The sequence below is a fragment of the Typopeltis vanoorti genome, chromosome 4, assembly GCF_054136105.1.
Source record: "Typopeltis vanoorti isolate ZY-2024b chromosome 4, IOZ_Tvanoo_1.0, whole genome shotgun sequence".
Taxonomy (NCBI): Eukaryota; Metazoa; Arthropoda; class Arachnida; order Uropygi; family Thelyphonidae; genus Typopeltis; species Typopeltis vanoorti.
In genome coordinates this window covers 72,970,631-72,995,374 of record NC_143552.1, presented here as the reverse complement: position 1 = coordinate 72,995,374, position 24,744 = coordinate 72,970,631, and the positions used below count along the sequence as shown (strand labels likewise).

Here is a 24,744-nt window from a genome sequence, read left to right as displayed (position 1 = left end):
ACTGTATTGATGTCACACATAGATAATGATCTGATTCAATTTCAAAACCTCAGAAATCTAACATCAAGAATGAATTTACATATTTTATTATTTGCTATAGTATAGTCTATAATAGATTTCAATCCTCTTGCTGACCATGTGAATTTATGAATGTGTTTGAACATTGTATTCATTATTCTTAGATTATTGTAGATTGAGAAATTGATTAATCTTTGGCAATTTCAATTTTTTCTAATTCTCCAAAAGTTCTGACATGATTTTGGATGTTCATATTGCCTATGCATTTAAATCACCCAGCAGTAATAACATGTAATTTTTGTTTATTTTTCTGATATATTTTGGAATTGGTTATAGAAGTCCGAACTTTCTTCTTCTCTCCCCTCCTCTGGAGCATGTAATCTAAGAACTGTGAGATATTCTCTATTAAGTTTCAATCTGAGTTGTAATGTTCTTTTGTTTCAGTATTTATAGCTGCTGATATTGTCCCTAAGGGACCTGTGAATCATGATTGATACTCCTGCTCTTGCCCTCTCTGATCTTCTTATACTCCACTATAGTTATGTATGTAGTTACTGGTTTCTTTGGTTCCCTGATTTTCTTCTTTGTTTCAGTCAATACTACTATTTTGATTTTCTTTTGATATAGAATTTCATCTATTTGACCCTCCGTAGCTCAGTTGGTATAGACAAAGCCCTTTCATCAGAAAGACCTGGGTTCGATTCTGGTCCATGATGTCAGGAACATTTATCTGGTTTTTTTCAACTAAAGGTGAGTTAGCCAGTCTCATATGGAGGTGGAGGGTTTTTCCTCCCAGAAACACAAGTTTTTTGCCCCTCAGAACAGGCAAACCGGCCCCGTGAACTTATTTGTGTTGGACTATTTTGTAACCTGTATATCCCTTGAGAAGGTACATATCAAGAAATGATGATTTATTTATTTATTTATTCTTATGGCAAAAGCAGCTACAGGTCCAGAAAGCCAATCCAGGGCCTTATCTTTCACTTTGTGGATATCCTGGAGGCCACCACCATGAAATTAGCACCTTGGGTAGTCATTCACAATATGAGAAATTGTCTGGGCCACAGGGGAACAGTCACAATAAGGATGATCTGATAGTCTCCATTTATGCAGTAGGTAGCCACATCTGCCCTGGTTAGTTCTGATCCTGCTGATAGATGACCAAATCTTCCTAGGAAGGGCAAAACCAGGCTGCAGAGCACAGGGATCTTCAATCAGGAAACAGATGTTTTGAGCAAAAAAAAAAAAAATATATATATATATTTAAAAGTATAGTAGAGCAGCTGCCATGACAAGCAAGAAAAAATAAACACAAGATACAAAATAGACAGTGGCTGAAGTCTGTTGGAAGATTGTTGGACCAGTGTTCTCTCCACATGTCAGGTTTTGATGGTAAGGCAGCTGAAGAGAGTTCGTCCATGGACCAGAAAGGGGTTTTATGATTTTAGATGAATACTAGGTGGATTTATGAAAGTCTGGTGCAGGGACAAGAGCAGGTTGCTCATTAATTTATTAAATACTTTGAGGCTTGTCTTCTCCATATATTTGGTGGAGCAATGTTAGATGGGATAGGCAGCCAGGGAAGAGGGGCTTCTCGGTGTCTCACTAATTGTGCGCATGGTAGAGTTTAGCTGGGTGTCTATAATGTTAGTGTATTCGCACTTCTTTCCTAGACAGGCACAGTATTCTGCTGCAGAGAATGTGAGAGCTAGTGCAGATGACCTTAAGACATCAGCACCACAACTCCAGGTTGTTCCAGCAAGCCGTGAGATGATATTATTTCTCGTTTTAACTTTGTTGGACAGGTTGGTGTGTGCCTTTTATAGGTTAGGCTTCTGTCTAGGCTCACTCCAAGGTATTTCGGGTGAGGTTCGTGTTCTATCATTTTGTCACAGAAAGAGAGTTTGAAGTGTTGAAATGATGATGATTAATCACAAAGTTTATTATTAACTTTTAAGCATGTAAAGAAAATAATGTACTAGAAGCTGTGAAGGATTTGCTTAAAATTTTTTTTAAAAAAATGATGATTTTTTAATGTAGAAATGGAGATTTTCGTTGCTAATAATGATAGTAACAGATGTTTTGAGCAAAAAAAAAAATATATATATATATGTATATTTAAAAGTATAGTAGAGCAGCTGCCATGACAAGCAAGAAAAAATAAACACAAGATACAAAATAGACAGTGGCTGAAGTCAGTTGATTGTGCCAACAAGAAATTAGAAGATGGCCAATAGTGGAACACTGCAAATTGACAACTGCGTTTATTATTTCAGTTTCTTATTAAGAACTTCTGAAATCCTTCTCAAAGTGCAGTATTTTACAATCTTTGCAGTTATTCACTTCTTGTGCATTTTTACCAGAATGATTCATGATTTAATGATTTTAGAAATTCTATTGAAATCTGTTATGTTTGTTGTTTACAGTATAACTATATCTCAGTGTACTTAATTTATAAATATATGTGCTTTCAGATGTTTAAAAATGGCTTTGGTACATGATATGGCTGAATGCATAGTTGGTGACATCACACCATGCTGTGGAGTACCAAAAGAAGAAAAACACAGAAGAGAAAAGGTGGGTATTTCTCCATCTATCTATTTAGATAATTTATTTTTTGGGTAGGTACATTTATCATTGACAAACATTTAATCTCTGAATTATAATGCTTTTATTGTCAAAAGTGATTCTGAATTTCACATGAAATTATATAATAAAGTGGACTCCCCTTTTCCTAGAATTTGTACATAGAAGACCAAGGACAATCTCTTTCTGCTATACCATGAGCTACTCACAGCTTGCCTCGTTATCTTTTTACAGATGAACATTAGAATAATCCTCAGTAGCCTCTTAGTCCAGATGATATCAACATCAATGGGAGGCTGCATACTCGATTGGAGGAGCTGTGCTGGAAGAAGTAGGGGAGACAAGATCTGGGGGTGATGATTGATAGAAAACTGAAATTCAGGGAGCATATTGCAAAGGTGGTGAAGATAACCCAGAGGATTGCTGCAATACTGACAGGGGACGCTGACCTGAAGAGATTAGTTATCATTCTGTTGTATAAGACCCCAAGCAGACCACACTTTAGACCAGGGGCCGGCAATCTTTTCAGACTCGCGGGCCACATTCAACTTTTATTTTAATAATTGGGCCACAAGCGTTTAATTAAGAGAAAATAGTGAGTGAAAAATACTTGAGTTATCAATTTTTATTATATCGATCTTAAAAAAACACAGAAATGTTTAAAGTACGAGATAAAGTACGACATTCTCATAATGACGTCTGATATTATATTCTTTCAGTTATGAAACTGAAAGAATATAATATACAGGGTGGCCATAAAATAACTTGCCCTCTTTGGAGGCATCTGTAGCTAAAACTAATAAACGGAATGAGACCAAATTTTATATTGAGACTTTTGAAGGAATGGGGAGATGATTTTCGCAAAAAAAAAAAAAAAAAAAAAAAAAAAAAGTTCAAAAATTTGCTGGCAGGGGAAATTTTGGCGCTGGCAGAGCCGAAAGCAGTCAGATATTTGTAGTAAATGCAAGTAAAAAGGATTATGCAAATTTTACTGTGCATACATGACAGCAGCACCACCAATTCCACTTAAAAAGGGATTGGGAACATTCAGGCAGTTATTTGAATGACTGACGAATTGTGCTCAATATGCGTCCTACCTTGCCTCAGCGTGCTTTACTTGTTAAGTTGTTTTACCTTAAACTGTGCAATGCCGTAGCGGCCCTTCAGGAATTTAGAAGGCTTCATAACCTGCGTACAGGTCCTATGTCAGCTGTAGCACTGAGAGCTATGATTAAGAAGTTTGAAGAAACTGGATCACTAGGAGTTAGACCTGCCAGAGGACGGAAAGCAGTGCAAGAAAGGTCAGCACATTGAAAATCATGTATGTGGTCCAGGGGACTCTGATTCTGATGAATAAAACATTATTTCCTGTGAGTTCAATCGCTACATTAATTTCTGTCTCTCTCACAAGTTGTTGTTTTAGTTTAATTATTATTATTATTATCATTGTAACACGCCATATATCCAGCTGAAATGAGTGACATGGCTGTCACTTACACCATCGAAATGTTGTTATTCCATTTTATCTGCCTTTAATGTAATTATCCGCTTGTTTTCGGCTCTGCCAGTGCCAAAATTTCCCCTATCTGTGATTTTTGGTACTAAATCTTTTTTTGCAAAAATCATCTCCCCATGCCTTCAAAAGTCTTGATATAAAATTTGGTCTCATTCCGTTTATTGGTTTTTAGCTACAGATGCTTCCAAAGAGGGAAAGTTATTTTATGGCCACCCTGTATAATTCTTTCAGCAACACTTATGATAAATAAGACAAAGGGACTTACTCCCATTTTCAGTAAAGAAGTACTTGCTGTTCCATTCATCATTAAACCTTCTTTCTTCATCTGCAATTTTACGTTTTCTTGAATCCATTTTTTAAGTTATTTTTAACAAATATATATCCTCTGAAAATAATAGTTGATATAAAATTATTTTTAATTTATTATTCATATTATAAATATATTATTTAAATAATTCAACATATGGGCCACATGCCATGTAAGTATGGTCAACCTTTTATGGGGTGCCAAAAATGTTCGTTTGGGCAGCATGCAGCCCGTGGGCCGCTAATTGCTGACCCCTGCTTTAGACTGTTGTTCTCATATTTGGTCCCCAGGATTTGAAGGGGATAAATTAACTGTGGAAAGGGTATAGAAGCAGATAACAGAGATGGTTTCAGGACTGTACAATGTTAGTTATGAAGATCAGGGAATGTGGACTGCAGAGTTTGGTGGATAGAAGGAGAGGTGATATGATCAAGACTTTTAAACGTTGAGAGGCAGTTACAGGGTTGACACTGGGGAGTTCTTTCACTTGCTGGAACAGCAGGGAGGAGCGATGTCAAGGGGCCATCCCTGAAAGTTACGAAAGGAAGCTGTGAGCAAGTGGTTTCTTTGCGTAGAGGGTGGTGGAACCGTGGAATGCATTGCCTGATAAGAGTTGTGAGAGCAAGAATGGTCAATGAGTTCAAGGAGTGGTATGATAAACTTTGTGTTTCCTAGGAAGATCCTCCCATGATGAGTCTCTTGGCTCCATGGAGACCTGAATAGTAATAATAATAATAATAATAATAATAAATATCCTAAAATATTATGGTTTATCCATTCCCCTTGTCTAGTTCAATGGTAAAACATTATTATAGAATGTAAGCAAGTTGCTAAAACATGATCTTCTCTTAGTAAATCCATGCTCTTCATTGCAAAGTAAAGATATGCTATCAACCCATTCCTGGATGCAAGCCCTAAGTGTTTTCTCAAAATCTTCACCACCACCAATTCTGAGATACTGATTGGTCGATAGTTGGATACATTGGATCTTTGCACCACTCTTGTGCAATGGGATTACCATACATTTTTTCCATTCCTGCAGAATCTATCCTCCCTGTTCTCATACTCAAATTATATAGCCTGGTAAAAGGAATAGCCAGTTCAGCTGAACACCTATTATTATAACTATAATATTAATGGTCAGAGATAACTGGGAGAGCATCTCCATTTGACCTCTAAGGAATGCAGAGAGGCTGACTGGGACTTCCTAATGTCTAGTCCTCACCTATACGATACCCCTTGTTATATAGTATGGTGAAAAAAAATTGTATTGAACAACTACAACAATATGTGTTATGGGGTAAATGGTTTTATTAACAAAGAAATATATGTTTAAACATGGTGATATGTACATCCACAACTATTAGTGGAATCTTGGTCAAGAAAGCATTAACGACAGTAGACTTGATTGATACCTTGTCTTTCAAGACAGGGTTTTGTAGCACATGTGAAGGTTCTCTTGGAGAACAAGGATTGGGACATCTGCTGGACATATCATGTAATTTTATCCCTTAGTTCATCAAGATTTGAAGGCAAGTCATGGTGGAATACCCATTCCTTCAACATTCCCCAAATGAAGGCATCAAGTGATGTGAGATATTCTCCATATCTCACATCACTTGAAATGAGCCTCCTTGGGACATGTTTTGATAAATATTGTACAATGAACCCTGTGGAGAATTCATGACTAAACAAACACACGTAATAACCACAGTAATAAGTTTTAATAAGCAAATATTTCATCCTAAGTATCTTAGGACATTGTCAGTACGGTTAATTCAAATAATACTAGGAATAACATACGGTTAGGACACATGATTACAATGGAATCCCAATATGCATGCAGTAGCGTGTTATAGAATTAAATTAAAATATATCTGAAGGGGAAAAAAATAATTACATTAAAATAAGATAACGTATATAAAAATTATTTTACACAATTTTGCATGACAATTTCCCATACTTTAGGAATAGCAAGAACGTCATTACAGTTTAGATTTGATCTGTGAAGTAGGGCTTCAGCACTTTCTTGCGGTCATGTTTATATAAAGATCTATGTAGAAGTTTGGTCTTTTCCCAATGGATTCTATGGTTTGGGTTTTCAACTCCGTGTTGTGCGAGGCCAGCTTTCTGCGGTTTGATAAGATGGATATGGTCTTGATGTTCTGAAATGCATTTATGAATAGATCTACCTGTCTGTCCATAGTAAGACAATTTACAGGTGCATGGAACCTCATACATGCCAGGTAGCATCAGAGCTGAGAGTTTGTCTTTAGGAGAAGGACAAGTTATAGACCTGATTGATTGGTTTGTAGGTAGTAGCAAGTTTGTATTTCTTCGTAATTTTTGAAAGACGTTCAGAGATGCCTTTGACATAAGGTATGGTAATCCTATGGTCTTGTTCTTGTCTAGGTTAATGTGTGCGGAAGTGACTAATGATTTTTGAGTTGTTTTAAGATTGTATCCATTTAGTATATTTGTATTTTTGATTATTTCCAATTCTTGGTTTAGAGATTTTTCAGAGGAGCAGAATCTGTGTGCTCTAGTTACTAATGATTTAATGATGCCAAATTTTTGAGATGGATGATGAGCAGAAGAATTGTGAATGTAGCAGCCTGAAAATGTTGGCTTGCGATAGACAGAAGTGGAGATGGAATCTTCTTTTCTTTGGATGTGTAAATCCAGACAGGAGATAGCCTGTGGAGTTTCTTTTTCTAGCATAAATTTGAGGCGAGAACGAAGAAGGTTTATTTTATCTAGAACAGGTGTAGTTCTTGTTCGGAATGACCCCCAGACAGCAAAGACATCATCGACGTATAGCCAAATTTTTGGTTTGGTTTTAAACGTGAATATTTTTTCTTCAAGGTATTCTAGAAACAAGTTTGCTAAGTTTGGTGCTAAGGGAGACCCAATTGCTGTTCCTTCCTCTTGCTTGTAAATTTTTTCTTTCCAAGTGAAGTGATAAAGCGAGGATGTAATAACAAATTTGAATAATTCAATAATATCAAAATTTTTTTTTTCTCCTCCAGATATATTTTAATTTAATCCTATAACAAGCTGCTGCATGCATATTGGGATTCCATTGTAATCATGCACCCTAACTGTATGTTATTCCTAGTATAGTAGTTTGAATTAACTGTACTGATGATGTCCTAAGATACTTAGGATGAAATATTTACTTATTAAAACTTATTACTGTGGTTATTACGTGTGTTTGTTTAGTTGTGATAAATAGGCTCTAGAACCACGTGATGTGTGACAGGTTGGGCCGTCCTGTTGGAATACCTGTGCATGAAATGGAATGCGTTTTGCAAGACACATACTATGCAAATCCTGGGTGAACAGAACCAACACATTCTTGACGTTTGCTATTCAAGGTCACAGTTACACCACCCTCTTCAGTGAAGTAGGGCCCAATTATGCCATGGCTGGAAACTGCACACCCTGAAGTGACCTCTCTGTGTAGAGGTTTCTCTTGGACAAATTCTCAAGAAACCAAGAAACTCATCTGTTTACATGACCACTTAGATGGAAATGCACTTTGTCTGAGAACCAGACATTATGGAGAAAGGATGGATCTTTATAGACATTGGCCAGCACGTGTGCATAGTATTCCTGCCATGCAGCATAATCCATTGCTGTTAAATACTGACCCACCTGAATGATGTACAAAAAGGCACCAATCTCTTTAAGGATTCTCTGTAGTGACCACCTCCATATTCCAAGCTTTACCACTGTTTGGCGTTGACTGCATTTTCAAAGACAGTAACATTTGCTCCAACACACGCCCGTGATTCTCATTTATATTAACAGTTTGTGGTCGCCCTGAATGCCCTTTGCATTGCGGCAGAACACTCCTGCCACCTCGGAACCCCTCGATTAAGGTAATGATAACACTATTTCCTGGGGTATGCTTATGGAAACAATGAACAAGCTGCTCACAAACATGTCATAGGCTTGCACCATTTGCTCTACCAATTTCATATGAACGAAAATAATCCTCAATAATCAGTGTCTTTTCTTACATCACCACCACCATTTCTACAGCTAAATGTAATGGCATAATCTCTGCATGTGTTCTTTTATTAATGTGCATGCAGTTGACTGGCATATCTCATAGTGCATGTATTGAAAGGGATGTTGAAGTTCAGTACTGTTTTTTCTTTTTCATTAGACCTTACACTTGCAAGGATGTTGCAAAATTTGAACCCATTTTAGAAAGACCGATGTTCAAATCATGTTAAAAAATAAATTGTATTTCTTTTCTTTATCTGTTTGTTTTTTTATGTTCAAATGAATGCATAAAAGTCTGGATTTTTACAAATTAATAGTTTATTTTATTTATTTATTTATTATTATTTATTATTTATTTATTTTTTGGCATTTTTGATTCTTTAGAGAAACATGTTTTTTCTTATCATTCAGATGAACATAAATGAGGAAACTACTTAAGAATTTAGTACAATACGTAATGAAAATAATTACATAATTTATTTCCCTATTATAAGTAGAATTTTCAGTTTCTTGACCATTTTCATGTGTTTCATGTGACTAGTAAATTGTGGTTGTAAAAATTTAAAGCCCATTTCAAATATGATATTCCCCTCCCATGTCCTCAATATTCCATTTTTTAGAGCTGACTTGTGTGCTACATGAAAAGAAAATTTTAATATATGAAAATCATAATTACATGTGAAGTATTCATACTTCTGTGAACTAAAAAGTCATTTTTGATATGTTTCTAACAAATAGATACTAAAAATTATTACCATCTTCTGTATTCTAATCAAGCACTAAATTTCTAAAATCAGCAGTAGTGTTAGAGGATTTCATTGCTTTGGGAGCAAAGTTGTATTCTTATGGCTGGAAACTGCACACCCTGAAGTGACCTCTCTGTGTAGAGGTTTCTCTTGGACAAATTCTCAAGAAACCAAGAAACTCATCTGTTTACATGACCACTTAGATGGAAATGCACTTTGTCTGAGAACCAGACATTATGGAGAAAGGATGGATCTTTATAGACATTGGCCAGCATGTGTGCATGGATCTTATGTATACCTAACTTCTTTTAAGATTTTATTTAGTCTTCTAAATACAGATCTACCATTTATCTGGTCTTCAAAATAATGACCCTTCAGTTAGCTGACCCTTGCATGTCAACTTCTGGTACAAAACACCTTGTAATTGTACTTCAATTATTTTACCCTTCAGTTATCAAAATGGGGAATTGCCTTTGGAATGTGATCAGATAAATAGTAGATTACTGTAGATATAAATGTGTAAAGAACTTGTTAAATTCAGTAGCATATTCTTGATTTCTGCTTTGTTCTATACTTTTTTATGTATAGAACAAAGTTGAATTTTTCAGTTGAATTTTTATTTACACTGAATTTAAAAATTGCAAACCTTTAGGAAGCCATGGAAAAAATCTGCTCACTTTTAGACAAGGAGACAAGTGAAGAAATTTATACTCTTTATGAGGTTAGTGATACTTTAATATCTATTGAGTAATAGTGATAATACAATGGTCACATATATAGAAAACAGACATAAAATAAACATGAGATAAATATGTATAATGTCTGTTTAAAAATTATCTGGATTGATGTGATTGCACAAGCAATAAGAGACTTACTTGATTCATAGTTCATTTCCACTTTAAAGTAAATCTCTTCTACAGTAAAATCCCTACCCACCTGGCCAGCATGGAATGAATTGGGACCATAACTTCTCAGATATGTGAAAAGAGTCTCTGCAACCCTAAAACTTTTATTTTTTTTCTCTTGCAGTGACTTCACTCCAAAATGCTAATATGGTTGTGCCTTATAATACATCTCATGCTGCATCAGTTGTAGTTCAGAATAATCAGAGCCGCATTCAGGACCTAGGCAGAGGGTCCTGTTCGAGAAGTATGTTACAGTATCCAACACAAGTCAGTGATATTGTGAATGAGGAATACAGATGGTATGGGATCAGTCTTAGAGGGGAACTTTACATAGGTACAGGGAATGTATTGGGTTCTGCAGATTGATATTCTTGATATTGTCTGTAAAGAGGAGGTATAAAATTGACATAATGAGAATTATAGAGACCATATGGAATGGAGAAGGTAACTTTTAAAGACAAGATGGTAAGTTAGTTGTTTATTCAGGAGATAACTCAAAGAATCATGGGGTAACTGTGATACCAAAGACAGTTCAGGCAAGAGCTCTTCTTGGTTATAATCCCCATTAATGACAGGATACTTTGCAGTAGACATGACTCATCCTACCGATGTGTCAATCGTGGTAGTTTATGCACTCTACATAGATAGGCCTGATGAAGAGAGTGGGGATTTCTATGAAAATCTACAGACTGTTTTGGACTACCTACCAAAGAGCTAGCGATCTACTTTACATCTTAGAGGAGTTTAGTGCAAAAATATGAAAGAGTATGAGAATTAGGTCTAAGTGTGGCATGTTTGGTCTGGGTGAACGTAACAGCTGCGGTGAAAGACTGTTTGAATTTTCCCAGGCTAACAGATTAGTTATTACCAGTACTTGCTTCCAAAAACACCCATGATGGACCTATATTGGATATCTACCATTGATAAGGCACCAGATTGATTACATCCTGGATCTCCAACAGTGGAAGACAAACATCTCTGATGTGCATACTTGTCCTGGAGACCATCAGCTAGTAACCGCCAAAGTAAGACCAAGACTGAAACCTTTCAAGTCAGACACATCCCACTAGACCAGATGCCAGAGTAATTCCTAGTAATTTCTCACCAGCAAGTTCACAGAAGAAACATCAATTCAGTTGAATGATCTTTTGGAGACTAGTAAGGAGAACTCACCTGAAATGCTCTAGGAAGAAGTCAAGGCTATAATATAGGATACAACTAAGAAGTATCTCAGCCCAATTAGAAGACCAAGAGACCCATGGATATCACATTCAACATGGGAACTAATCAAAAGAAGGCAGTTGGAAAAACAAAGAGACACAGGGACTGAAGAATACAAGAGATTACATAGGAAAGTCAGAAGAGCCATCAAGCAGGATAAGGAAAAGTTCTATCCTAATAAATGTGAAGAAATAGAGTTCTAGATGAGGAGGCACAATTATAAAAGGATGTTTCATTTAGTTCGTGACCCAAAGCACAAGTTTAAATTCTGATTGAATGTCATCCAAGACAGGAATGGAACAGTATTAATAGAAGAACTGGAAATCAAAAACAGATGGAGCAAATACTGTGAGGAACTGTACAGCACTGAGGATAAGGTAAATTTGGAGGAGCCGTTTCACCAGGAAAATTTTGATTTGGAATCTCCTCCACTTAGGCATGAGTTTGAAAGAGCAGTTAAACAGCTTAACAGCAATAAGGCCCTAGGTGAGATGGAATCTCAGCAGAGTTAAGGCAACAGGGAATGGAGGAATAAGAGTGTTTCATAGACTGATTACAAGGTTATGAGATACATGATCATGGCCTAGAGACTCAAAGAGGTCAGTTTTCATATCACGACATACCACTACATGTGGGTGTTTCTGAAAGCAAGTACTGGTAATAACTAATCTGTTAGCCTGGGAAAATTCCAACAGTCTTTCACCATGGGTGTTACGTTTCTACACTACAGCAAGGATTGCAAGAACTATAGAACTATTAGTTTTCTCTCATGCAAAGATTTTATTAAAGATCATTCTAAATAGGATTGAGGCTAAAGTTGAGGAACAAAAGGTTTTAGGAAAGGGTACCAGAGATCAAATCCTTTTAACAGATGTCATGTACATTTTGGGTTATCCATATCCTTGACACTTTAGCTGTCAGTAGTATTGCTGAAATTAAGGTGGTGGATTATTGTTGCACAGCCTTCTTTGAATTTTCATTCATGCTAGATTTTAGTATGATGTAAGGAAGGGAGTACCTTTCTAATCATTTCTGTGTTTCAAGTACACACGATCAGAAACGTCTTGTTTTCCATAATTATGAATGTTATGTTATTTTTATTTTCTTATTGGGATTGTACATCGTGTTTCCCCCCTATGTAGGGTATGTTACAGGTGTATCAGATTTGGTATATTTCTGGGTGGGAAAGGGATGGGGTAAATCCTAATGACACTTGGCTTGTGTGTTGGATAATGGTATGAGGCTATATGTATATATTGGTCTGTGGATATGCAAACCTACACACACACACACACACACACACACACACACACACACACACACACACACATACATACAGGCCAAGCCAAAGGTTAAGACAGCTTGTGGGAATATGTGCGACAATTACGAGGGTGGTCTGAAAGGTCTCGGCCTCGACCATAGATGGCAACACTATCGGCAAGATTTTTTTTTTCTAAGTTGGTACATCTGTCATAAGCATCCATTGCAAATCATTCTATCAAGTAGTTTGTTTTATACAGCTGTCTGAAGCAAAAGTAGTATCTGTATTCCCTTGAAATGGATAAAATTGAGTATTATGCAGTTATAAAATTCTTTGTAAAAGAGGGTTTAAAGTTTATGGGCATTCTTCTCCTTCATTTTCAACAATTAAAAAAAAGTGTAACACCTGAAATCATTGATCAAGTGCAAGATATGGTATTGGATGACTGACAAGTCAAAGTATTTTGACATATATTTTGTATGAAGAATTGCAAATGAAAAAGCTTTGCACAAGATGGGTGCTGCATTTGCTCACAGCAGATCAAAAACGCACTCGTATGAAAATCTCTGAACAGTGCTTGGAGCATTTTAACAAGAATAAAACTGATTTTTGGGCATCGATTTATTACTATGGATGAGACTTGGATTCACCATTAGAGACCAGAATCCAAATAGCAGTCAAAACAGTGGAGACAGAAGCCGGTTGTTCAGCGCCAAGAAGACAAATTGGTTCCATCAGCAGGAAAGGTCATGGCATTGGTGTTTTAGGATGCTAAAGGCATTTTGTTTATTAATTATCTTGAAAAGAGTAAAACAATAAACGTGGAATATTATTCCGATCTTTTAACCAGACTAGATGAAAAAATTCATGAGAAAAGACCCAATTTGCAGAAGAAAAAAAATCATCTTTCATCTGGACAATGCACCTGCCCACAAAGGTGTTTTGGCAATAGGAAAATTAAGGGATCTGCACTATGAATTGTTGGAACATCCACCCTATTCCCTAGATTTGGCTCCCTCTGACTTCTCTCTCTCTCTCTTCCCAAAACTAAAACTCTTCCTCACTGATCAGCATTTTTCTTCAAATCAAGAGATGATTGCAGCTGCAGAGGGGTATTTTATAGATCTTACTGAGAACTACTACAGGGACGGGATAATGGTGGCGCTGGAATAAATGTATTGGTCTTAAGGGAGATTATGTTGAAAAATAAAAATAATTTCGAAATTGTAAATTTGTTTTTTCATTGTTAGGCCAAGAACTTTTCAGACCACCCTCATATATATCCACAAAAAGAAGTATGTTATGGTTTTTAGTTTCATTGGTAAATTTTTGGTGTCTGATGTTTGTTCAGGTGACTTAGGAAGATGTTTAAATTTTGGCAACTTTGGGTATAAATAGTGAATATATCAATATATTGGAACCAGACTTTGGATTTCATAATAGCTAAATATTTGTAGTTTCACTGGACCATTTTACTATTCTTTGTGCTCTGTCCATAAACCTACACACAACTACAGGCTACATACATGCAGATTCATACCATCATCCAACACAAAAACTAAAACTAGGTCTTTTTAGTACCTTCAAAAAATAGCCTCAACAATTAGCTCTAGTAAACCAGCTCTAAAAAAATTAATTTCAAATAATAAACAAACTATTTCATAAAGATTGGCTACACCAGGAAAACAGTCAACAATATTCTTCACAGTAATAGGGAAAAAAAATTTACAATAAGGCCATAGTCATTTCTTACATTAACACTTTTCTTATGTGCCTGGGATTGATATTAAAATAATATTCTTGTATCCTTTATCACTCTGATGATATTGATGTAGGCAATAATATGATTACTAAGACTTTTCTCATTTCTTGTCTATTCTCTCCATGAGCATTTATGTACGCGTTTATGTTGGAACTTGGTGGTAATAATGACTAGTCCCTGAGCTGAAGAGAATAGGGAGCAGATGCTTTTGTTATTATTAGCTTTGCTCTTTTCTTCAAAATTTCCACAAACATTTTTACACATGTTAGACTGATTTCTTAATCTGCTGTTTAGGTCTTCTCTAGAGTGACACTGTTAGTCTGCAAAGACAGATGCAACAGTTGATGCAAGCTGTTAAAAAGAGATAAGTATTAGTAGTAGTAGTAAGGAAAGATATTTTGTGATAATACTGGTATTTCAGTTTGCATTATTTGAATTGATGATTTTTTTCGTATAATTGTGTGGTATTTGTTTGATATGTAGTTAGGATTTTACAATCTCAGTATTGTCTCCACATCTAGCAGTTATATTCAACATGGCGGCCAGTTTCAGTACTAGTTCTAGCCATTCCCCATTTAAAGACTACATTATTTGTAACTCAGTTAAAGATTTTGTAATTTGCTATGCATCCCATTGTTTAAGAAGGTACACATGTACACATCCTATTGTTTAAGAAGGTAAAACTCCTGGAATAAGAGGAAGAAGGGGTAGACCGTCAATGAGATGGATGGTGTGTGTGTGTGTGTGTTTGTGTGCGTGTGCGTGTGTGTGTGTGTGTGTGTGTGTGTGTGCGTGCGCGTGCGCGGAATGACTGATCTTCAGAGATTTGAAGCCTCCAGAAAAGCATACAACAGGACTATATGGTGAGGACTGGTGTGGCACATCACCAAGCATTGGAGTAACCATATGGTATCTGTGGATACCCACTGAACATATGATGATGATGAAGATAGTGCTTCAGAAATGGGCGATTTTTGGTTTGTGGATGCCAGTAGTGTGTTGAAGGATGGAGAGAATTTTAAAGACCTACATACAGATTTAGTGTTGGGTAGTTTAGCAGACAGAGATGGTTTGTTTGGTGGCCATGATTGTGTGTGTGTGAATGGCAATTTAAAGCAAAATGTGTGGAGAGAGAAATAGAATTGCTGAGAAAGGAGATGGAAGGAAGGAAGATTGAGTTGAGGAGGGTGATTGAAGATCTTGAGAGGATAGAGAGGTAGTCTAGTGTGAGAAGAACAAGAGTAGGTGTAAGAGAACAGCATCAGAGCAAGATAGAGAGGAAGGCAAGAGAATGGGAGAGATGCTGGAAGGGAGAGGAAATTGCAAAAAGACAAGAGATTGTGGAAGCAAGAGATAGAGGTGAGAGAGAAAGGTTGCAAGTCACAAGAGTCATGGGTGCCAGTGAGAGAAAGATGAATGAATCAATCTGAAGTGTCATGTATGGAGTGTCCATGATTCGGGATGTGCAGAGTAGAGTGCTAAAGGTGCGTTTGCCTGGTGGAACGATAGAGAATGGCATTGACAGTGAAGAAGGGTGAAAGTGTAGATTTGATGATAGTAATGGTTGTGACAAATGGCCTGAATTCATGCTATGTGTAAATCGTGTAGCATAAGATTTGAGGTTGATGTTAGACATAGGGCAGTAGAAATGTATCTGAGGAAGGATAGTGAACGTGTTGCTCTAGTATGATGATGTGGAGTGGAGGAAAAGAGCAGTGATGATGAATGAAATGATAGCGAGAATGTGCAGGAAAAGAGATCTGGATTATGCATTTGGAGAGACTGTTGTGTTCTGGGCATGTATGTTGGGACAGGGAAACCAGAATTACACAGGTGGAATGTTGCAGGGATAGTGGCTTGAAAAATGAGGTGGGGGGGGGAGTTACACTGTATTACAGAGCCAGGACTGAACTTTGCCAGCCTTCTTATAGCTATATTTACATAGCTATAAGAAGGCCAGCAAGGTTTTTCTGTATACAAATGCTAGGAGATTAGGAATAAAGAGAATGAGTTTGGTGGCATTGATGGAGTGTCATGTAACACTCCACCAAAGTCATGGTGGAGTGTTACTCATAAAAATTGTGCACTCTCAGGATGGAGAATCTCAGTGGAAATAAGACTAATGGCTTTGAGAGTATATGGTGTGAGTAGGATATTTATAGGAAAAGATATTTAGTGGAATGTTGCTACAGACGAGGGCATATAGATGATGATGATGAGCAGAAAATGTTTAGGCAAATTAGTTTGGCAAGTGCAAAGAGCAAGCAATCATTATGGGACACTTCAATATAGTGATATAAACTGGGCAGAGGAGATGGCATGCAGTAATGAAGGAACTGAATTTTTGGATTTCTTGAGGGACAACTGTCTTAGGTAGCATATGGTTGAAGTAACACAGGATCGAGAGTTCTGTATTTGGTCTTAGCAGCAGAGGATCTGATTGTGATAAATGACATACTTTCCCCTCTCAGTGAGAATGATCATGTAGTTCATTCTCCAAGTCAGGCATGTGGAGATATCAAAACAGAAAGAAGTTATGTGGAATTATAAGGCAGGTGACTATCATAGACTTAGAAACCAGCTTACAGCAGTGCAATACATGAAAGAATTTAAAGGAAGAGGGGTTGATAGTGCATGGTAGATACTTAAGAAAAAAGTATTGTCAGCAATGATAGATTGTATACCTTGAGTGAAGAAGATAAAGCAATTTGGAATCAAATGGATGACAAAAGGAATAAAAGGGAAATTGCAGAAGAAAAAGACATTATGCAAGGCATATAAAGAGAGAGGTGGATAACAATTGCATGAGGAATATAAGGCTTGGGCTAGGAAAATGACTATATTGTAAGGAGAGAAAAAATTAGAATTTGAGAGGAGACTGGCACTGCAATCCAAGGAGAATCCCAAGTAATTTTTTTGCTATGTGGCAAGTAGGAGGTAAAATTATAGTGGACGGATTATCTTGCTGGATGGAGATGGGAATTGGGTGACCAAAGCAGGTGACATAGTTCAGCTATTTAATGAGCACTTTATTGATGGTACTACAGGTTTTATTCCTAGAAGAATAATGAGTGGTGAAGTGTTAAAAGTGAATGAAGAGGATATATCTGAATACTGAGTACACTAAATGTCAATAAGGCAGGGGGACTAGATAGAATTTCACCACATGTTTTAAGAGAATGTACTATAGAACTGACTGTGCCGTTAACTTGGCTATTTAATGAAAGTTTTCCAATGGGGCAGATTCCTAGAGAGTGGAAGGAGGGTAAGATAATACCATTGCATAAGGGTAGTGGTAGAATGGAGGTATCAAACTATAGGCCTGTTTGTATTTCTTCTGTAGTTGTTAAGGTTTTGGAGAAATTGGTAAGAACTTACACACAGATTTGGGTAGGTGAGGGTAATATTATTCATGCAGGCCAACATGGATATGTTAAAGGGTATTCTTGTTTTAGTAATCTGGTTATATTTTACAATACAGTAACAAGAGCAATGAATATTCAAATACATCATTTTTCTCCCCAAGGCATTTGATAGGGCACCACATGATAAGTTAATTTTTAAGTTGTAATACATGGATTTGGATATCAGGTTACTGGATTGGATTGGTGATCGACTCTCTGATAGATATTAGAGTGATGTATATGAGGGAGCAGTATCAGGGAGTAGGAAGGTTACAAATGGAGTTCCACAGGGTTCAGCCATGGGACCATTACTGTTCAATCTTTTTGCCAATAATATTGTCAAAGGATTACAGGAAGATGTTCAGTTGTTTGCAGATAATGTGAAGCTTGGGAAAGTTATTAGTAATAGTGCTAATGTTTTGGCTCTTCAAAAGAATTTGAATAAGCTGGAAGGGTGGGCAAAAGCATGGGGATATCAGTTTAATGCAATTAAATGTAAGGTTTTAAAATTTAGGATCCACCAGAAGGGATGCTTCATACTCACTTGGTAGAGTTATTCTGGAAGAAGTGGAGGAAGTAAGGGATCTTTGGGTGATTGTGAATAGAGATTTAAAGTTCTGGAGACGTATTGCAAAGGTTGTGAAGATATCTTAGAGAATTGTGGTAATGTTGAGAACACAAGAGAAAGAGGTGTGCTGGTCCCATTGTATAAAGCTTAGATCAGACCACATTGGGATTTCTGTGCTCGGATTTGGTCACCAGGATTTGAAGGAGATGGAGTAACCTTGGAGATGGTGCAGAAATGGATAACAAAAATGACATTAGGACTGTTCAAATTGATTATGAGATAGACTGATGGCATATGGACTACAAAGTTTGGTGGATGGAAGGCAAAAGGGGGGCTATGATCGAGACATTTAAACTGTTGAAGGATCATTATTGTGTTAACACTGAGGAGATTTTTCATATGGTAGAAGAAGGGAAAGGAACAAGGATAAGAGGCCATCCCTGGAAATTGCAAACAGAGATGTTGAGTAAAAGGGTAAGAAGTAAGTTTTTTTTCATGGCGATTGGTAAGAATGCATGGAATGCATTACCTGAGAGGATAGTGAATATGTAGACTGTGGATGATTTTAAGGAGTGGTATTGATAGACTTTGTGTTTACTAGTGTTGACTTCCCACAATGAGCCTTGTGGCTCTATGGGATTCAAGAAAATAATAATAATAATATATAAACTTGCTTCCCCCCCACCTTTTTTTTTTTTTTTTTTTGTCATCTGCCTTCTCTAATGCTTTAAAAACTTCTCCCTTACTATACCAGAACTGTAGAATCATAGACACATTCGAATGTTGTTCAGTTTCCCATTTTAAAATCCTTCCGCATCAATCTACTTGAAATTGCTTGCCATTCAATTAGTTTATCTTTGTGTTTCGGGTTAAATGCTCTACCTACTCTGTTCCCTATTCATTATTGTCCAAATACATCTTTTAATTATGAAAACAAAAATAAGTCAGCTGCCTCACCTGTTTTGACTAATTTTGCATCTCATTTCCACCAGTTAGACAGATCAACGTGGGATATGTACTACAAAGGTCGAGTAGTGATGACATAAGTGATGACTAATGATGAGAATGAATGAATGAAACATTTGTAGTCCCTATCAGTGATTCTGATATTCAATGTAGTCCCTATCAGTGATTCTGCCATCATTACTTTAGTACTCTAATACTTCCAAAATGGAGATAATTTTTTGAAGTTTGGTAGAACAATCAGGTCAATAGAGTAGATGCTTGGCAATCTTAAATTCACCAGCCTGGTTGACCGAATGGTTTGTGTACCCACTCTCCAACTAACAGGCTGCAGGCTTAAATCCCACCATGGGCATGGATGTTCGTGATTATCTTTAGGTGAAAATTAATTTCATCGGCTGGTGTGAGAACACTGCTCCACTTATTGGAGGCCTGAAGTGGTTTGAAAAAGTTCCATGTTTGGTCTTCAGAGTAGCATTTCTAGACTATGTAAAAAAATAAATAAATAACACAAAAAATATATATAATAAATTGATAAAAATAGAAAAAAAATCCTTAGCCCACCCATGATATGAAATGTGCTATAGGTTTGCATATAACTTTTTGTGAGTGGGAACAACATAAAGGGGAGGAAAAAATAATTCGCAACAGCATTGCTTGCATGCAGTGATTTGTGAGTGGTGTGTTATAATGAAATGATGCACTTTTAGAGGTTTCTTGATGATGCTTGCAACATTGACACGTAGTGATTTATCTGACATATTTAATAATATCAGACAGTTAAATTTTGAACTTTGTTCACCTTTTCTCCATTTGTGGCAGTTCAATTGCTAGAGTGATAGGGATGGCATCTTCAAGCAAGCCAAAGCAGAATTATTACCATTTCACTGTTGTACAGGGTGGGCCAAAAGTCACGGAGGGGTTTCAATATTTAATAACTCCTTTATTTTTTGTTTTAAATTTACAATACCATAGCATCATATAGAGTATATATAGGAAATAAATTTACACTAGGTGTGAAAAATCAAATCTTGTAACTAGCATCCATTTTTCTGCGTCGCACAAACATGCCCTTTCTAAGGCATTTTTCATGACACCTCTTAGTATTTCAGGTTCCAGTGCTCTGATTTCAGCCCAAATATTGTTCTTCAGCTGTTGGAGTGTCTGAGGCTTGTTAACATAAACTTTATCTTTGAGATAAAGTTTATCTTTCTTTCTTCCCGATAGGAAGAAATCAGTAGTCGTCAGATCTGGAGGACGCGACGGCCAGCTTATGCTGCAACCGCAGGATATTATTCTTCCCTCAAAAATTTTCCTGAGCAGTTGGATTGTGGGCCTTGCTGTGTGATCTGTTGCTCCATCCTGGAACCACATCATGTTTATCTTGAGCTGCTGGTAGTATGAAATTTTCGATCATAGACCGATATTCATCTCCTGTAACATTGACAGGGTTCCCAACGTGGTCTTCGAAAAAGTAAGGTCCAGTCACTTCTTCCGATGTCACTCCACACCAAACTGTACACTTAAGGGGTGAAATTCCCTTTGGTGAATTTCCCTAGGATTTTTTGAACCCCAACTCCTGCAGTTTTGTTTGCTAATGAAGCCATTCAAATGAAAATGTGCTTCATCTGACATTATCAGCTTGTGGATAAATTTGGGATCTCTCCTTGCTAATTCTTGAAATCTGTGGGCATAATCTGGTGGCTTCAGCTGTTGCACCAACTGGATTTTATGCAGAAACAGGTTCAAGGTTTTCAGAATACACTGGAGTGCCGTCCGAGAGACTCCAACCTGTCCAGACCACCTTCGAGTTGAAGTGCTCTGGTCTTCTGCAACACTCTCTCCCTTACATGCTTAACTGTGGCTTCATTCCTAACTGAATGCAGTCTGCCTGTTCGTCGAAGGTCGCTTACTAAACCATGTTTCTCAAAATGACCAGTCAAACATCTAATCATTGATTCGCTTTGAGAATCTCTCATGCTGTAATAGCGACGATATGCTCATTGAGTCAGAATTATTGTTCCTCGGTTTTGATAGTAAAATTTCACAATTTGTATTCACTGTTTGGTTGTGAATTCGTCCATGGTTAATCTCCAAGGTGTTCTTTATAAAATCTGTAAAGGAAAATAAAAATTAATATAAAAAAAAGTTATTAAAACTTCAGACCCCTTCGTGACTTTTTTGCCCATCCTGTATATGCTAGGACATCTTCCCTGATCTTTGGGCTGTGTCTTTCTAGATGGCGTTTGGTTTCTGATCTTTTTTTGCAGATATTGAATCATGGCACTGATGGCAGTGTTGGAAAAAAGAATAAAGAAAATTGGGCAAATTTTTTAAATTTTAATTTTAAATTTTAAATTTAAATTAAATTTTTTTTTTGATTTTAAACAAAAAAAAGTTTATCTGAAGGGAACATTGGTTTAGTCAGAGAGGTATGTGGTGAAGGTGTTTGCACGGAGGTAGTTAATCAGGTAGTTATTGAAAAGAAGAAATGGCAGTGAAAATAACTAGCAAGTAAGTCAGCACGTGTGCTGAGAGGAAGTATGGAGGAAAAAAAGGTTAGAAAGTTTCACAGGCCAGTGAAACCTTATCAGAATAGACTAATAAAAGGTGAATATATAGATGCTTGGGCAGCGCCTACGTCTTTTAAGTAGGCCACACTAAGGCAACTCGTGAATGCCAGGGAGTATATTCCCATAAGTTCTCTGGTCAGCTTACCTTAAGAAACTTTCATAGCTTCTCATTTGGCTTTGAAATAATGCTGGATCTAATATCCACTTTGCTTATATAAAATGGATGATATTAGGAAGGAACTTGAAATTGTTGGCATTCAATAATGTATTAGCAGAGATTTGTTCTGCTCAGGTGTTTGATGGCTGGGAGAAATAACATAAGCACATCGATTACATAACCAATATTGATGCGTGTTAGTTTCTTAGAAGACTGAAATATAAGATCTGAAAATATTTGATTCCTGACAGATAGTAGCTTAATTTGGAAGAAAATTGCTGATAGAAATAATTTACATGAAAAGTTTACATTATTTCTATCGTTATCCTGTACACCCCTTGACGATACCTATCAAGAATTTGATATACACTCTCTACCAATAATTGTCCAGACACCCCATTTGACGTTATGGAACATTCCAGGTTTGCTAATAACATAAAAACCAGTGTACAGATAGTAAGAAGCAATATTTCATCGTAACAGTTGAATAGGTGGTATGGCAATACGATATGAACCCAGTGATTTTAAGAGAGGTGTCATCGTGGGTTGTCACATTGGTAGGATGTCCATACGTGTCATTGCCGCTCGACTGGAGCATCCAAAATCAACAGTTGGCGATGTGATCAACAAATGGAGACATTCTGACATCACTAATGCAGCCACCCAGGGTGGCTGCTGAAAATGACCAACAGGTACAGGCGTTAAAATGGGTGGCACTCAAAAACCAGCTACAATTGTCACAGACCATCTCTGATGAGTTCCAGAGCACCAGTAAAACCATGGTGAGCACTAATACTTTATGAAAAGAACTCCATTTACTGGGTTTCGGTGGAAGAGCAGCAGACACAAGCCAAGCGTCACAACAATGAACAAGGCAGCTCGTCTGGCCTGGTAACCTCATGTGAACTGGACAATTGACCAGTGGAAAATGGTACTCTGGAGCAATGAATCAAGGTTCACTTGTTTCCAGTCTGATGGGCTGTGGAGTGTGGGTGTGGAGGCAACCTGGTGAGCACTTGTTACCATAGTGTGTTGTACCCACAGTAAAGTTTGGTGGTGGAGGAGTAATGGTGTGGAGATTCAGTTGATTTGGAGTGGGACCACTGGCCATTGTCTGTGGTTCCACGAAGGCAGCTCAGTACCTTGATATTCTGGATAATCAGGTGCTGCCTACGCTGTGGAGTTTTTATAGAACAGACCCATGTTACTATCAAGATAACATTGCTCTTGCCACAAAGCTTCAGCTGTTATGGAATGGTATGAAGAGATGGGTATTAAACAGCTGCCCTGTCTGTGCAGAGTCCTTACCTCATCCCCATCGAACACCTGTGGGACGAATTGGAGCAGCGATTGAGGTCCAGAGTAGCACATCTTTGATCTGTCACTGAACTCAGTGCTGCTTTGATGGAGGAATGGAGACAAATTCCACCTGTCTGCTGCACATTGGTGGAAAGCCTTCCTCAAAGGGTGCAGGAGATAATCAAAGTTAAAGTTAGACATACCTGATATTAGAGTTTGTCTGCTAGTATCAGTTGAAAATTGCTAAAGTGTCCAAACAATTATTAGTAGATAATGTTTATAAGGATGTGGTAATTATAAGAAAAAACTAGAATACTATGTTAATGTTCATTTTAACATTATGCCAGAAAATATGTTTTCATATTATCTTAAAACTTCTGAAGTTGGAAAATCAGTTAATTTAAGAATCAACATTGATAAATCTCCTATAATAATTATTCAAAATATCTGCCTTCTACTTGGATACATGTTTCTGTGAATAATGTTGTGTTCTTTTTTATAGTATTGCTTAGTCATTTTGAATGTTTGCAATGTTTGTATCACTCAGAATGTTTCAATATAGTGCATCCCTATTGTTAACTTTTTGCACATATTCTAACACGTAACCTCAGATGCAACAGTCTCAAAGGTTAAGATCAGGAGAGATCTAACTGGCCAGAAATAGGGACTGCCTCAATAATCCACAGACTGAGATAGTACTGGTTCAAATAATCAGAAACTTGCCATTAAAAATGGTGGTTCATCATGATGGAAATACACACTAACATCAATCAAGGAATCTACTTCAGAAATTCTGCAACTCATTTTGCAAAAAAAATAAATAAATAAAAATAAATTGTTTCTTCATTGACACTTGTTATTAAACCACACATTAACTGAAACTAGCATTGAAAATTCATTTCAACTATCAAATAAGGATTTTTACCAACCATAAATGTTCATGTTATTCACTCTATCTAGAATAAAATTTACTTCAGCAGTGAATACAGTGCACATGCACATGTGAGGATTTGCAAGTCCTCAGTGACAAAAATCCACATGTTTCTCATACTCTGCATTGCCAAGGTTCTGTTCATTTGTATCAAAAATCACATCACTGTTTATTTAGCATTGATTTTAGATCAAACAGTGATTTTAGGAACTTCATGGCATACAGATGTTTAAGTGCTTGTTTCCAAACGTTGCATTGTACTGCTCAAAGCACATTATTTTAAACTTGGTGATTAATGATCTATGCAGATACACCAGATGACCCAGTTTCCTGCAGACATCAGTGTATTATTTTAAAAAATACGTTTTGATAGGGACATTATGTTCAGGAAACCGCTGTTAATATTACTCAAACAGTGGCTTTTATGCTGCCATTACAAAAACTAAATGAAGTCAGAATTTATTCCTTTTATTTTCTCTTTGAAAATTTAGCCATTACCCTTTCACTAACAGC

General features: G+C 36.8%; 1 protein-coding gene across 2 annotated transcripts in view; it reads left to right on the top strand.

Annotated features, from left to right (window-relative positions):
• The window catches only part of LOC150107409 (5'-deoxynucleotidase HDDC2), a 74,634-nt gene that overhangs the window by 39,173 nt on the left and 10,717 nt on the right, over positions 1-24,744 (top strand). For both annotated transcript variants that reach the window (XM_090391279.1, XM_090391280.1), the window contains exons 3-4: positions 2,493-2,595; positions 9,840-9,908. In XM_090391279.1, the coding sequence (XP_090247405.1) occupies positions 2,493-2,595; positions 9,840-9,908 (172 nt within the window). The remainder of the gene's footprint in view (positions 1-2,492; positions 2,596-9,839; positions 9,909-24,744) is intronic.